Source organism: Lycorma delicatula, chromosome 8 (assembly GCF_047948215.1).
Source record: "Lycorma delicatula isolate Av1 chromosome 8, ASM4794821v1, whole genome shotgun sequence".
Taxonomy (NCBI): Eukaryota; Metazoa; Arthropoda; class Insecta; order Hemiptera; family Fulgoridae; genus Lycorma; species Lycorma delicatula.
Genome location: NC_134462.1, coordinates 47,388,631 through 47,405,987, shown reverse-complemented (window position 1 = coordinate 47,405,987; position 17,357 = coordinate 47,388,631). Strand labels below are relative to the sequence as shown.

The window sequence follows — 17,357 nt, the reverse complement described above, 5'->3', positions numbered from 1 at the left end:
CATATTTAATCGATGTACAAAAAAGTGCTACAAATTGTAGCTACAAGGTAAAAGTTATTGGTTTATATCTACCAACTCTTGGAGTAAGTCAGCTTCATGAGTAAAATAATCTGCTCATTGTTTTAAAAATGTCACTGTTGATATTGAAAGAATAATTGACAGATCTAGTTTAGCTCTATTAATTATAAATTTGTCTTTTACTAGCATTTAGCACATTAATTAACTTTGTTTAATTATGAAGTTAATTTATAAAGTACATCAAGCAATTTTATTCTCAGTATCAGTAGGATTGTGGGTGGATTTCACTGTACATATACTTTTATACAGCTAGAAGCACTGTTAATAGGTGATAACACTTGTATGCTATTGTTTGACCTAACATTTTTTCCAATATATTTAATCAAATAATTGTATACAATTAATACAAGATTTCCATCACAAAACTCATAATGAGCATTTAATGAATTAAACAAAAATTTAACAAAAATAATATATCGATTTCTGTGATGTAGTAGTAGCATCTCTGCCTTTAATCTGGAGGTTGTTAGTTCAATTTTCAGTCTGTGCAGTTGAACTTTCTCTAGTTACAGATATTCAAAGCATTTCTTTATTGTTCTGAGGAAACAGATTGTAGATATATGTAATTATCTAAAAAAAGTACAAGAAAGCTAAAAGTTTTCTTTATGTTAATTTTATGATATGTGAAGCTATGAATGAAATGTTTTACAGCTGATACATATACCAAAGAAAAATCAGGATTGTATACATCAGAGGAAAATTCCATATTGCACAATATAGTTTTGAAGCCTTACATGATACTGTCATAGGAAATTATGGTATTCACCAACCTGTGTACCTTATTATTTTTAATTGAACACTAAGAAATCTGTAATAATTTTTTTTTAACAATGTAGCTTTCTTCATTCATGTGCAGTTTGTGTTCTCTGTATTAAAGTATGGAAAAAATAAGTCACATTGCTTACTAACCTACATATCTCTTGATAAGTATAAATTTCTTAATAAATATCATTTTTGTCAGCAAAAAAAATTTGTAAAACTAATAAAGAAAATAATTAACTGCAGACTGATGATGTGGTGATATCTTGAAAGCACTCATCATTCCAAAACAATGTGTTTATAATGAGGCAGGTCTTTCACCAACCAACTAAAATAGTTTTCCACTTCTCTGACTATGTGCCAGAGACATGTAAATAAATATATTTAATCTTTTTTACTCATTGATATAATCTTTTATACTCATAGATCAGTTTGATCTACATTTCGTGAATTAAATGAAAGACACTACAACCTAAAAAAGATCAGTTATTTTTCGATTCTAATTCTTCATTCATGAATTAAGTATTGTTTTTGTATTCTCAAAAGTAAAAGTAACGCTTCGTACCCGTGTCTTATTTAAACGTGGCGGGTGTATCCGTCCAACCATTGCTTTAGAGTAGTGAATATGTACGTACATACGGAGAAGATATCGTAAATATAATTTTATAATGTATGATGTATAATTGTTATTTTATTTAATTCTGCACTGTTATATATTTTACAACCTTGGGTGTCAAATTTATTTTTATTTAAATATACTAAATGCATAAGGATTTACCATAACGTACAGAAAACAGCTGTACTGTTTTTCTTTCGTATTACCAAACACCATACTTTAATGTTGAGGTTATTAACGCGGGCAGTGTCTGAGCGTGAAGGTTCACGTGGTGTTTGTTTACTGTTTTCTTAATCGCTCGGTTAAGTTTATTTGACATTTAATAATTAACTTTAAATCGAATCTTTTATTATATGAGCGTTTTGTAAAGTTAATCATATGGAAAAGGGTCTTACTTTTCCTCAAAAGAAACTCTTTCAATATGTTGTTCTTAAGATAACAATGTTAATTCTTTATCTTAAACAAACAACTTTTTATCTTATGAAAATAATTAATTATTAATATATAATGTCCAGCAATTCTAAGGCCAAATATTGTATTAAAAAAAAACAATCAAACCTGACTAAGGATGAACTAAAACAGATGAATAAAGAGGTGATGTTAGTAAATTTAATTGATAGATTTAGATATAACTTTAACGTGATAGAAGTGAGTTAAGTGGATTTTAAATTTATTGTGGTAGTAATTTAATTCATATTTTACATCTTGTGAACTCAAGGTTATACTCGCCTTATCTTTAACCCAAACAATATGTTATATTGGTCCCCTTTTCAATTGATTGGGACTGTTTGCTCAAGATCGTACTTTAAGTGCTTAAATTAAAAATGTGAGGGTCACTGGATTTCTACTTTATTACTATAGAATAACTTTTATTGCATACTATTTATTATCATAGGCCTACTATGAATTTTAATGTGTATAACAAAAATTTTCCTTTCCCTAAACATTATGGACTATACAGTTATGTTACTGTATACTTTTTAAGTATAAAGTGCTGAATTTAATTTCAAAATTTGATGAGGCAATTTGTATATATATTTTCAGCATTCAATAAAGATAATTAAGAGTGAATGTAAATTGGTTATGCGATTGTATTTGTAACATGTTAATGTTCCAACAAATTAAATATTTATTTTGTTGTGGGGGATAATATTTAGTAAAGTGAAAACTATTTCATTGAGGAAATGATGATAGTTAAATTATTGAATTTTATGTAGAAATGAAATTTTTTTCTTGGTGACATTATAACCAGTAAGCCATATAATATTTTTCTTAGTACTTTATTTTTAAACTGAAAAACATACTACAGTGAACAATACATTTTCTAGATTATTGTTATCTACTTCTTAAAAATGTACAGTAACTAAATCTCACATCAACTACTACTTCTCAAAGTTTGTTATATCTACTATACAAATTATATAATTTAATAATCAATCACTTTGATTTAATTGGTTTACTTTGCCAACATTTACTTGGTTTTGACGTGTTAATACAGGTATAAAAATTATATAATATTGTCTAAGTACTTTATTAGAAAAATTTCATTTCCATAATAACAATAATTTCTGTTATTGTTATTAAATTTAAGGTACAGTAGAAATTAAGTTGCTGACCATCTTTCTAAAATGACCACCTCTTTTTGAAAAGATTAGCAAGCATCAATTTCTTTTGAGCATTAATTGAATATTAATAGTTTTAATGAAGCATAATTTTAAATGGAAAAGCAAGAGAACAGAACAGTTCTGTAGTTGAAAAAAACCTGTTTCCATTAATAATTTTATACATGATGCATCTTCTGTACTGAACAACTTGCACTCAGTAAAAGTGCAAGTTCTACTGATTTTCTTTTTTTTTAAGGTTATAATACAAAACATAAGATTTAGAACAAATGTGGTTGTTCTACATAAAGTTTTGTATTAAAAGATCCTTGTGTATCATTTACTGTTTAGGATGATATATCTCTCCTTCTGGGTTTTACATAAAAACTTTCTGAATTATTTTATTACCTGTTGTATTTCATATGAATTTCTGCAACTAACTATTAATGCCAACAGTTTGCAGTGAAGTTCATTCAGTGTTGTTTAATTTTAGTCATTCATGATAACCTATTTATTAAATGTAGTTTTCATCTGTGGCATTTCACAATTTTGTTTTCAAAATTTTAATCTCTGTGGTGTTCGAGGTGTGAAACAATCACTTTATAAGGGATGAAGTTCATTTTACCCAGGACCCTAGCAGTTTATTGCATGTTGGGCGGTGGGTTGCATGTGGTTGTGCAGTGTCCAACAGAAACAGAACGCCTTTAATCATCGCAACAGACCGTTTTTTCTTGAGAGCCTTGAAGAATTTTGCAGTAGTACTTACTATTGATATTGACTCCATGGGGTATAAAATCGACATGAATGATGCCATTTTTATCCCAAAAAACTGAGCTCCAAACCATCTCAACCGGTATCATCACTGACTGACTGATGTGTGCTTTATTTAAGATTTTTGCTCCAGTCAAATGTTTTACTGCTACTAACAGTCTCTCACTGTACTGTACAAGGAGTCACAATCAATCTCACCAGGTTTCATGCCTCTATTCAGAGGAAATTTCATTACAAGACACTTTTCCACATATCCATTCATTACACTGGACGCCATGTGGTAATAGCTGACACTTGTACCTTATGTGTACAACCAACAGAATGCCCAGGAATCTCCATTTACGCTGTAGTCTAACAAAAGTCCCAGATTAATGTGAACGTCCCTTGTATGTGTGTGTGTGTGTGTGTGTATATATATATATATATATATATATATATATGCAGGTGTTTCTAAAATGATGGACTGGCTATACTTTTTAAGATTCTACTTGAAAAACTAAACAAAAAATATTCCTAGGAAAAATGGCGATTCCTCCTTTGTTCTCCCCATCCGCCATGTTGTTATTTTTATTTAAAAATTTATATCAAGTTCAGATAGATGAATCACATTAATATCTGGTAAGCATCTTGGTAATAAAGTTTTAAAATTAGAAAAAAATCAAGAATTAAATACCTTTGCAAATTACAAAATGGCAGCCATGTTTATTTTTCAATCCATTATATCTTCGTAAATATTAGTTTTATCAAAATTTATGTTATTTGCTAAAATATTAAGCCTTTTATTTTGAACAAAATGACATTTTATTTTTTTAAATCTGTTAACAATTAGCCGAATTATGGCAGAAAATTGATGTAATTTTATATGTGTGCGACACAAAATACACACACACACGCGCGCGTGTGATTACAAATTGCACGGTAATCTCTCGGGAGATGATGCTATTGCCAAAAATAAGAAAAAAAAATCATATAAATATATGTTCGAAAACTGTCATTAGCGAGTTTCGGTTTGCGAAACATTTAGTCCTACTTTCTGCTCCCTTTGTGAAATTAAACTGTACTAAAATTTTTGGGATACAAATGGAGGGGTAAATTTGGTTCTTTATTATGGTTTTTGATGTAAGTAATTGAATAAAAATGATCCCAGACCTCTAACTCACTTAACAGAGAAAAACACGGAAAGGTTTTGTGGGAAAATATATTTTTTTAGGTCTGGAATAAAATAACTTTCTTAATTTACCAGTAAACAAAAATTTCTAGTAAACTTTGTAGAGAATTTAATTCTGAGAAAATTGGTGGAAATATCTATTAAAATTAAACATAAATTTGAGAAGTTCAACTTTAATTAGAAACGAAACGCACAAACTGGGTCGAAAGAGTGATAAGTTTTTAAACAGAACACTTTACATACAAATGCATAAAATTAAATTTGAAAGATACTCATCTAAAACATACTAATAAGTTGAATTTTATATGTTGACAACAGGTGATCAGCAGTCATGTTTAGTTTATACGTAGCAGTGATTCTCAAGCCATTTACCTCCATGACTCCCAAAAAACTTTTTAAAAATATATAATAAATATTTTGCGATCCCCCAACCCCAACCCAATGAAACCTGATTGTAAGTATTTAGCTGCATTGATAGTGACGGGTATGAACATGCATGTATGAAGTGTACAAAAATGAGCGATTTAGAGGTTCCAACTTGATGTCTACGTGCTCCTTGTATTTGGTCTGCTTGCATAATACTCGCCATGACAGCGTCAAGTTCAAACATGCATACTGTACGTTTGAACATTTCGTGTTCTCAGTAGTATAAAAGAGGAGTAAGGGATTGCAGGACGTCAGTTTAGTTACGAATGCAAAGCGTCTGCTGCCTTAAGTTTCTAAAAGCGTAGTTCCATTGAAATAATACTAATTCACGTTTCGGTTTTTTAATGTGTGGTCAATCAAATGGTGTAAATTTTTTTTTTTTTTTTTTCAATTAGAATCTTAGGCAAAATGGATAAATTTATGAAAAAACGAGTGAGCCATCTACTTCCAGTGAATCAGTTAGTAAAAATACAAGATTGTACAATGACAATTATTTAAATTACATTATTATTTTAATTACAATCCGTTGTTTGCTTACAAGTCCTCTCCGATAAAGTTATGAAGCAATCAAAATTAATTCAACATTTGGAAACTAAACATCTGGATCATAAAAGCAAACCCTTAGAATTTTGTGAAAGAAAATTACTTACTTTGAGGAATCAACAAACCTTTATTTGTAAATCAAATCATACTTATAAAAGATTCACGGCTAGCTCGTCGAAAAGTCTGCCGATAAAATGGCAATTCATATCTGAAGATTAAGATACGTTTTGGCTTCCTTGTCAAAGTAAATATGGAAATTTAATCACAGAAGCATTGAAAATATTAATCATTTTCGCCACATCATACCTCTGTGAAAAAGGTTTTTTGTGTATGATTGTGCTAAAAAGATAATATAAGAATCATCTTTTATCACTTGAAAATAATTTACTTCTGTGTGTTTCTTATGGAGAAACGTTTAAATTAAAAACAAACGCAACCATCACATTAATTTATTTTGTTTACACCATGTACTTATAAATGTAAGTAATATGTTTGTAATAAACTTTTTTTCTCATAAAATGATTTCATTATTGTTAATGTATAAAATTGTAGGCTAATTTTAACTCCCAGGTTGAAACGCTGGTATATAGCATCTGAATATTCATTTGAGCGGTGTTTGTGCTGTTATTGTTCGGTCAGTCTTTCACAATGGGTAATACCACAAATTTCTTTTCATTTGGAAACTTGTCGGACATGTTTTTAATGTATGGTAAAGTAAATAATGGATTGGCTGCTATGCGTGAATACCCGGAAAATTAGCCAGATCGAAGAGTACGGGATCGTAAAAATTTGAGGCTGGGAGAGGCTAGATCGAGAAACAGGTATGCTTAAACCACAATGATTCGATGCTGGTCGTGAACGTTTTGTGAGAAATGCCAACGCTGAAGAAGCAATATTGAATGCTGTAACAATTACCTCCCACCTCAAATACTAGAAGCTTCTCACATTTCTTTCATGTTTCTCAATCGTGTTGTGAAAACGTACGGGAGTAACAATTACACCCATTGCATACAGCATATGCAACAATTAATATGAAGCTCCAGTGCTAAGGTAGTCAGAATTTTATACAACATCCATCACAACACATTGTCGAAAGCTGTTAATGATGTTTTCAGGAGAGCGACTGCTTGTATTTGTACTAATAGTGGCAATTTTGAAAATCTGTTATAATTGACATTGTAATTCTGTTGTAATTCTTTCTTTGTAATAAAATAAAACTGAAACCACACTGTTCACCCACCGGGTTGGTGATTTGGGTCTTCCCAAATCAGCTGATTTGGAAGTCTAGAGTTCCATCATTCAAGTTCTAGTAAAGACAGTTACTTTGTTGTTGATTTGAATACTATCGTGGATACCAGTATTCTATGGTGTTGGGTTTCAGTTAACCACCCATCTCAGGAATGGTCGAAATAAGACTGTACAAGACTATACTTCATTTACACTAATAATATCATCCTCAAATAGTACTGAATGGTAATTCCTGAAGGCTAAACAGGAAAAAGAAAAATATATGCTTATAGTTTCCAATAAAACTTGTAGTTTCTGAGATCCAAATGGTGGCCATCTTGAGTTATCACCTGCATATATAGGTAGTAAGATAGTATCAAGGTAAAATCTAGAAAGACAGATTTTGTTGTATTGTTTATCCTGAAGGTTAAATAAAGTATCTATTTCTTTCAGTTAGAATTAATAAAAATATGTCCATAATTCTTAAAAGAGTTTCATCATTATTTTTCATTTTAAGGTATTGCACTAAAATTATTGGGCCAGCGTATATCCAGGATTGCTACAAACCATCCATATCCCTCATAAAAATTGCTAGAGCAGCGCAGAAGACATCTTGGGTTATACTTGCCCTCTCTCAACAGAATCCTTCAATTTTTGAAAATACTCATATTATGTTAAGTTGTGTTTTTAAATATGAAGTACTGTGAAATTTTAAAATAAAAAATGATATTAAAATTACTTTTTGTTCCTAGGTCCCAAAGATTTATGAGATGTGCATTAAACTGCATCCATTGCAACTTGTTGGTTCTAAAATGTGTATATTGTTTTAGGGAGTAGTATCTTGGAAATTGAAGAGTTCTAAAATTAACCACTTAAAGCCGTGTTTATAAACCAATTTCCATTCCTGAAGTTAAACAATGGGTACAGTCTCATTGAATGGTGTTTGCATTTATCAATGACCATATAATTCATGCTACTGGAAAAAAAATATTGACATAGATGTTACAAAAAATAGGCTTACTCATTGCACTCATAAAAAAACATTTGTTACTCTAAGTTCAACTAGTTTTTTTCTTGAGGATGGGTGTTGCAGTTTTCCTACTTTCTTTTATATCAGTACTTGTTTTATGAATTATTAACAGGTTAAGAATTACATATGTTACATAAATCATGCATAATATTTCATACTTTTATGTTGTACAGGAATTAGTGGATTTGGCTATTCGTTTGCAAGCACACAATGAGCAGTTACGGAATATTATATGTAAGCGGAAAAATGTTTGTACTATTGACACTAATAAAGATAGCAGTGGCACTTGTAAAAAAGACAAAAAAAGTAAAACTAGAAAATTTGACTTTAGCAAGTAAGATGAAATTGAATCTTGTAATTATAAATTGTGTACATAATATGTTGTCTTTAATTTTCTCTGTAACAGTGTTATGTAAGGATACTAGCTAGTAGTTTGAAATGTACTAATTTTTACCTGTTAGAATTCATATATTTACTGCTCCTTAACATTTACTTTTAAACTTTTTTGTTAGTTGGTTATATTTTTTTTTTTACTGTTTATATTTGTTTTTGATTTAAATAAACTTTAGCTATATTAGTTCATTATTATTTTGAAATAGTACTTTCTTAATAAATTATTACACGTAAGTCTAAGTAAAAAAAGTTAGTAAAGAACTAAACATGTTGTTACACATTTTATTGTGTAATAAAACATTTAAAATTTATTTTATATATTAATAATATTTTGTATATAGGGTAGCCATTTAAAAAATTATTTTGTACCCATATACAAAATAAATGGTAGTATTATAGTGTAATGGGTAGAGAAGCTTCCAGAAAATGGAACGAGGGAGAAAATGAAGAAAGAAGAATCTAGAAGGAACGACAAAGTGATTCTTTCTAGAAAAGAACTTATAGAAAAGTGTAGAAGGCACGAACATGAAAACAGGAGAGTTTTACTTGCTTTTCTTTAACTCAAATGTTTTTTTTCATGTTTGTCCTTAAATCTTGCATCCTTAATTTAACATACTTCCTGACATTACCGACTGATAAAATTTTGCACAGTTACTGAGATCGGGCGACAATATAATATTCCACCATTACTTTTACAAACATCTCCCCGTCCATGGGTGGGGGTAAATTAAGGGTGCAGGTGTAAAAATTTAACATATTTCCTGACATTGCCTATTGATGAAATTTTTCACAGTTACTAAGTTCGGATGACAATACAATATTCCACCATTACTTTTGCAAATATTGGGGTAAATTAAGGATGTGGGTGTAAAGAATTGCAAAATCTGCGAAACAGCTATGTGGGGTTTTTAGGGTCGCAGATGACAAATCAGACATCAATACAGCAGTTTTTGTGTTTGACAAAATTTCATATATATATGTGTGTGTGTGTGTGTATTACCTGTTATTTTGTATAGTAAATGTTTGATTGAAAGTTTGTTTGATATTTTATAAATATATTAGAAATTTAAATATATGATGTTATCTTTTAAAATCCAAATTAACCTAATAATTAAACTCATGCACTGTATAATAATTTGATTAAAGTATGACTAAAAAGTATAAAGCAAGTTTTAAAAAATTTTTTTTAATCTTTGTAATATTATTTCAAGTTACAAGTTCAAGTTCACTTCAGTTTGCAATAAAAGCGATTACGATGTGCAGGAGTATTCAGAGTAAGTGTTTGATTATAGGTGAAGAGTGCATCACATGTATTCAATATTGGACAGTAGTTGAAAACCAGAAGCTGTTTGGTAAATTATTTGTGAACAGGAGTGAAAGTGGCATTATTCTATTCATTTATAAAGTGTAGGGTAGATAGTTCTTTTGTAAACAGTAAAATTGAATAATACTTTCAAAAAGTGAATTGTAAATTTTTGTATTATCTTATTTTTAATTCAATATTAGTTTCTATTAGTTATTATAAAGTTTTTTTGTAAATCTGAATTGTTTTTTGGTTTATATAATTTAATTGTTATTAAGTTAATTTTGTATTTAATTTGAATTACTATTTTGTACACATTATAAATTATTTAAGAATAATAAACTTTATTTGTAAGAAATTTTTACGTGTGCTATCCCTCAATAACCTAGTTGAATTGCGAACATACGACAAATGTATATTTTAGATTATAGATGATATTCTAAACACCCAAACAAGGCATTGTATATAGCATTTTTGTAATCTCTTTCTTAATAAGTCCACACTTTTACTATCTAGTAATTTTCTTTTCCTACTGAAGGCTTCCTCTGGCATTGTTATCCTTCCTTTTATTTCCGTTGCACTCTTCCAATCCTCTGTCATTATAGTTCCCAAAATACTTTTATTTATGTTATAACTAAGTTACCTCTACATTTTCTACTCTTCCTCTATTTATCCTCATCACTAAATTCCCTTTGTTATTTACTTACTTTACTTTAGTTTTCCTACATTTATTTTCATTCCTCAGGAATCTGTGAAGCGCGTATGTGTGCCACTGAATTATGAATTGTATAGACAATATTTTTAATAAATTCAAACTTATTTATATTTATGAATGTGTAATCCTTACTAAAAAGAATACTCATCTTTTCATAAAAAATAACAATATCAAACCAGATAAACTTTTTTTTTGTGATTTAGTATACATACTTACGTCTATAAGAAAGGTCCTAATTGTGCTGAGGACAATAGAAACAATATTACTATGTTGATGAATTTTTAAATAATACTAATTACTAAATTTAAAAAAACTAGAATTTTCTACATCTCTACAACTTCAACTTCTACAAAAGTATGTGCTCAAATCTTTTCATTAATGCTTTATGTTGTTATTTTTTGTAGCTATATTATCTATGTGGTCACTGTAGAATCACAGTCTAGATAATTGCTGGCTAGTTTTTTCTTATCTCTCCAATACTCCTTCATTCTTCACTGTGCCACTTCTTTCTTTCTTCCAACCAATTTAGCATAGCGCATTCTTTCTTCTCCTTCTGGATCCCTTTGAATTTTAACATTTTTTTCCTAAGCACCCTTCTGTTTTTTAAATCCGTCACATCTATATCTGCTACCCCAGGTCCTCTTTAACTTCCTTGAACCATTTAACGTTTGTCTTACCATTACACTTGTCAAAAATTCTCTTTGTGAGCCTGTTTGAAATCATTCTTGTCAGATGACCGTAGAATGCCAGTCTTCGCTTATATATTGCTTCTGTGATTCTATCTAACTCCCAGTAAAGTTCCTCATTCTTTCTTAATTTCTAACCATAGTCAGTTTTTCTGGGCCCTAGGAATTTCCTTATTATCTGTCTTTCAGCAAGTTCCAGTTTATCCATTTCCCCTTGGTTCAGAGCTATGCATTCTGCTGCATATAAAACTTCATAGTTGGATTGCTATTGTATGTGCCTGATTTCGCCCATCCTTGATCCTGACAGTGTTTGCTTCTTTGTCCATTTTATTTGGTTGGATAACTTCACCCAAGTACTTAAATTTGCTCGTCTTCTTAATTCTTACAAGCTCTGTCTGTAACAATTTTGGTGGGTTCTTAATATTTATCATCCACTCTGTTTTTTCTATGGAAATTTGTAAGCCTCCCTTTTTGGCCATTCTGCATAGAACATTTATTTGTTGATCTGCCATTTCTATATCTCCTACCAAGAGGGCAAGATCATCTGCAAAGACAGACAATTAATGTTCAGATTTTCCCTTGCATATCTCAATTTGACTTCTTCAGTCCTTTATCTTGGCAAGCTTTTCTCTGTTCTCTTATAACTACTTTAAAGAGAAGAGGAAACAGTCCATCCCCTTGCCTGAACCTGTCATGATCCAAAAGAATGAGATATTTCCCCTTTAAATCTAATCTTGGACTTTGTGTCTGTGAGAATCTGCTTGATGAAGTTTATTAGTTTTGGGTCTGTCCCAAATTCTTTAAGAATATTAAACTGTGTTTTCCAATCAATTGAATCATAGACTTTTATAAAATCTACAAAGGTAATCGCTATTCTCTTGTTTGCCAAGTTGTATTTCAGGGATGACTGTTTTCAGGCTAAAAATCAGTTCTAGACTTGATCTCTCTTTAATTGTTGACCTCTGTTTTATCCCCGTTTTTGTGAAGTGGATGATTAGAACTTTTTTCCATTCCTCTATAAGTTATTCTTTTTCCCCAAATCTCTGTAAGCATTCTTTACAGCAAGCAGATTGTATTCTCAATGGCATATTTCTGCTGTGTGCGGTGTGTCTTCACCGCACACTTTGTTATTTTTTGGGGTTTACATTATGTCCTTAATTTCTTCCAGAGCTGGTGGTGCTGACTCTTTCCTCTGGTTCTTCACAATTGAATAGTTTCTAAAAATATTCCACCATGATTTTACAGTTCTCGTTGTTAGTTGCCACCTCTCCATTCTTCCTTTTAAAGCAGAGACTTGGAGAAGTGTATTTGGTTAACTTCTGCTTAAGGATGCTATAGTGTTTTCCACTGCCATTTGTTTGGAAGCCTTGATTAATTTGGTCAAGGAGATCGTTTTTCCTCATGTTTTTAGGATTTTTGCTGTTTGTAGTCTAAATTCAATAAGATTTTCTTGCATTTTATTAGCATACTAGTGCTTCCAGGATTTCAGTCTCTTTTCTAATGCATCGTCACACTCCTGATTCTGCTATCTGTGCCTCCATTTCCTTGGTGTGTATGCTATATCATGTGCAGTTTCTACTATATATTTTTTCAAGTCTTCCCAATTTTGGGAAGTTAAGGTTTACCAGTCTTTCTTGGAACCATCGCTTATTTTGTAGCTATTTTTGGGTATTTATTATGTGAATTTTATTTTTGGCCTTAACCTTCTTATTCTAAGGGATGAATTTCACTTTGGTTGTGGTGAGCTAGTGATCTGAGTCGACATTAAGTTCTTTCTTCATTTTAATATTCATGATTTCCTGAATGTTCTTTTTGAAATGGCCACATGATCAATATGAAATTTACGGATTTTCTTACATGGGGACCACCATGTTTTCATATTCTGGGGGTTCTTTTTAAGTGTGTCATCATAATTTTTTAGGTGTTGAAATTGCCTAAAAGGATCTTATTGTTTTGTGGGATTTTATACATTTCTGCTTCAAGTAAGTTCCCAGAAGTTCTCAACTTTCTGCGGGTTTCTCCTGTTTTCATTAATGGGAGCATGTGCATTAATTACTGTGTACATTTTGTTGGCACATTTTACTGTTAAAAGTGAAAGCCTTTCGGAGATTTTAATTCTGTGATTGAGTTGATTATACTTTTATTTGCAAAGAAGGCAGTTCCCAAATGAAGTGTGTGTCATTATTACTATTCCAGGTTTACCTTTTCAGATTCAAAAATTCTTAGATTCAGAGTGGTTGTCATCTCTAGATACCCAGTTTCTTATATGGCTGCAATCAGTATTTTTTAGCCGACTAGATTATTAAGTTTACCATTCTTGAACAAAGAGTTTGTTTATTGTTGCCAGAAAACATTTGTGTTTAGGATTCCAGAAGGATTCCTTTGTGCATGGGGATTGGGGCTCTCCAGGATCTTGCCCATACTGCTCTTTCCAGCAATAGTGGATTTCTGGTTATCACAATATCCTTTCAGTTTTTCCACCATCGTGCTTAACTGTTGAAAGTTTAGTTTTGGACATCCAAATTCTCAAATCCGAGAGTATGATTGAAGTTGTTAGCCTCAGAGAGAATGTTGCAGCCACTGCTAAAGTGGAGATTACTACTGCCATCTCCATGTTAGATGACCACTCCTAACATAGAGTGCAGACACTGTTAGATCACTGCTCCTAACATGGAGAACAGATGTGTCCTTGCTATTTTTGATCTGCCCCAAGTATTTTATTTCCTTGGTATTCACCATATCTGGTGAGCATTCTCTTATCCACTACATGGGGAGGCATCCAAAAAGGGAATAGCAAAAACCATGTGGGGTAAAAATATTTATTTATTGCATACAGAAATGTAAACCTTTACATAAAAACAAATAATAAAAGTAATATTTAGCTGTAGAGGTAATTTCTGTAAACATTTTTTTATTTATTAACATTGAAAAATTAATTACTGTAATCCACTTTGGTAATTTCATCATTTATCGTTATTCACATTTAACAAGACCTTAATATTCAGTTTAAAAAATAATCAGAAGTCTAGAACTGCATGAAATTTTATAATACTGTCCACCAGTCAACTAACTGTTTGCCAAACATTTAGCCTGTCACTCAGTTATGAACTTAATTACTGGAACAAGTTAAAAATTGTATTCTACACACTTTAGTATTACATTTATTTGTTTCATCATTTTTAACTCAAACTTTTGAAAAAACTATGAGAAAATATTTATGGAACAACTTTAAAAATAAAATTCCACAGGTGACATCACTCTCTTTTTTTGTGATAGTGTGTGTTATCCTAGTATTAAATATCAGTATATATACTGATATACAAACATAGCAAATTATGTTTTGTGTCTATATTAAATAATTTAATATTTATTTTTTATTGTTTGGGAATATTATACATATGTATATAATTCTAACATATATATTAGTATATCTACTGAGTGGATTGTGTATTTAGTGTTTTACTTAGGATGGGTTTCATTAATCTGTTATTAACATCTGTTTCAGTATTTTTTATTGTTGTAACATGTTGAGTACAAGCACCACTATTCAGCAGAGTTGTTTTCTTTTACAGTATGTTATTCATTATTCAACCTGTAATAGAGTCAAAGTGCCACTTGTAGGGCTGATTGTGATCTGCATCATAGTGGACTTGCCATTCTGATATACAGATGTGTAGTTAAGTAAAGAAGGCAATAGGAATACTTCATTCATCCTTTTTAGTAAGTCAGCTATTGGATGTTTGAATTTCTTAAGAATGGGTGAACCTTTTTCAGTACTGATTGGTATATCACTCTACAACAGTTCAGTTATGGTACCTGATGTACATATGAGTACATATTTATTATACATTTATTTATTTGTTTATGCATATTATATTGTATTTTAGGAGGGATTGAGAGATCTTTTGGCCTCGTCCAAAAGGTGCCGTCAAGCAGCCATTAGGCTTCTTGGGCGTTGTGTAGGAAGGTTTTATGGACAGCATCTTTCCTTCAGATTACACCAAGAATGCACAGCCATGTTAAGGTCTCAGTCCTCAACATGAGATACTGCAAGGCCTGACTTTCATCCGAATGTGGAAGAAGAGGTCAAAGTAGGGGAGGGTGGAAAAAGATTTACCAGTAGAAGAAATATGTTGGTAAACAAGCACTCTTTTCCTCAAGACATCTACAAGCTGGATAACTTCAGAAACCCCTCTGTACAGTGGTGCCAACCTTGTCTTCTGACTAATGAAAAATAGTTATGCAGAATAACTATTTACTGATAATGCTTTTTGTTTTATAAGCTTAACCTTCGACACCATGAAGAATTGATTTTCTCTGTAAATCAAAGTTATTTGAGTGCAGACACAGCCGTAAAAAAATACCTTTATCCATTCCTGGGATTGTCTCATGTAGAAATATCCAAGTGAACTATACCATTTACCCATACCGCTACAGAGCATGCATACATAATTTTTTTTTTGTAAATAAGTTTACTCCTAATTATACAATTATAGTTTCATACCGATAGATGAATTTTGTAGCATACAAAAAATTCAAATCCTGAACCATTAAGATTAATGGCAGAGATGCTACCGCTCTACCACTGATGTCGACCATATACATATGTAAATTGCTGCAGACTGTTTACTTTTCCAGACTTGTTTAAGGTTTAGATCTATGGAGTATGAATGAACAAAATTTTATGGTTTTATTTTTATTATGCCAGTTTAGTATATTATATACATTATTATTATTATTATTATTATTATTATTATTATTTGTCCATAGGTGTAATACACGTCATATCTTCATTAAATTTTTATATTTTGGTTGGGATTACCAAGGGTTAGTTGTTCAGGAAGAAACAGACAATACCATTGAAGAACATCTGTTTAATGCACTAACTAAAACATGTCTTATAAAGGATAGACAGTCTTGTAATTTTCACCGGTGTGGCCGCACTGATAAGGGAGTCAGTGGTTATTCTCAGGTATATCATATTATAATTACATTATTGCATTAGCTGTAAATGCTTAGATTCTTTAGCTAAATGTATCAGGAAGCGTAACAAAGTTTAAAATATGAAATTTATGTTATTTTTACAGACATATTAAACAAGTTTTGTAGAAATAAAGTTAATGTTATTATTGTAAAGTTGTATGAATATTGCATGTGTAGAAAAAGTAGAAAAAAATTATTTGTTTAATTACAAGCATTTAAATTACACAATATTTTCCAAAAAAAATTAAATGTCTTAAAATTATTTTTAATAATAATTTAATCTAGTGTTCACATTATATTCTCTCATTTTCAGTTATATTCTTTGATATGTACGATAACTTCTGCACAAAATTCTGAAAAATGTTTCTTGCAAAACATTTTTAAAGGCTAGGTCACTGGATAAACAAACTAGCTCAGAGGGCCCCAAGGGCCTCCAAGACTTGACTAGCAACACTCAACATTGGCCACATGACATCGTGATAGAACGAGCAAGCACAGCTCTCAAACTGTATTGACTTTTCTGTGCCATACAAGAAACAAAGGGGAAAAGGAAGAAGGTGCCGGACATTGCTTGTGGCTACAAGCTGCACTATGCTGGCAACAGCAGGAACAATGGTGTCGGCATACCTATTCGTTTCTCAACCACCTAATGAAGATCCTAGAGCGTGTCCTTGATCTTCAGATCCCTGACATTGTGCAGCTGCCCAGTAACCAGTGCGGCTTTATCTGGAGTGCAACTTGTTCAACAAAATTCACGCCAAACGTCTGTTCATTGTAAAGCTCCGCGAGAAGCAGAAGCCAGTGCACCTGTCTTTCCTTGAATTGGAGAAAGCGTCTGACCTAGTACCACATGGCCTTACCTAGCTATCACTGTGACAGCATGGCATCTCTGAGAGATGTCAAGGTTATGCAGTTGCTCTATACCTCACCAACAAGCTTTTCCCAAGCCGCCGCCGGCAAGACTGCTGATTTTCACATCACTGTCGACATCCACCAGGGATTAGCACTGTCACACTGCTTTTCGAACTTGTCATGGTCAGGTGACGACTGATCTGCAG

At 31.4% G+C, this 17,357-nt stretch overlaps 1 protein-coding gene across 3 annotated transcripts in view; it reads left to right on the top strand.

The window, feature by feature from the left end:
• The first annotated feature begins 1,668 nt into the window (after nucleotides 1-1,668).
• The window catches only part of LOC142329152 (tRNA pseudouridine(38/39) synthase), a 47,359-nt gene continuing 31,670 nt past the window's right edge, over nucleotides 1,669-17,357 (top strand). The window contains exons 1-3 of one of the 3 annotated variants that reach the window (XM_075373495.1): nucleotides 1,669-2,047; nucleotides 8,393-8,553; nucleotides 16,087-16,288. In XM_075373495.1, the coding sequence (XP_075229610.1) occupies nucleotides 1,961-2,047; nucleotides 8,393-8,553; nucleotides 16,087-16,288 (450 nt within the window). In that variant the 5' untranslated portion in view covers nucleotides 1,669-1,960. Of the gene's footprint in view, nucleotides 2,053-8,392; nucleotides 8,554-16,086; nucleotides 16,289-17,357 lie in introns of all 3 variants that reach the window. The other 2 variants (XM_075373497.1, XM_075373496.1) reach the window with 2 other exon arrangements.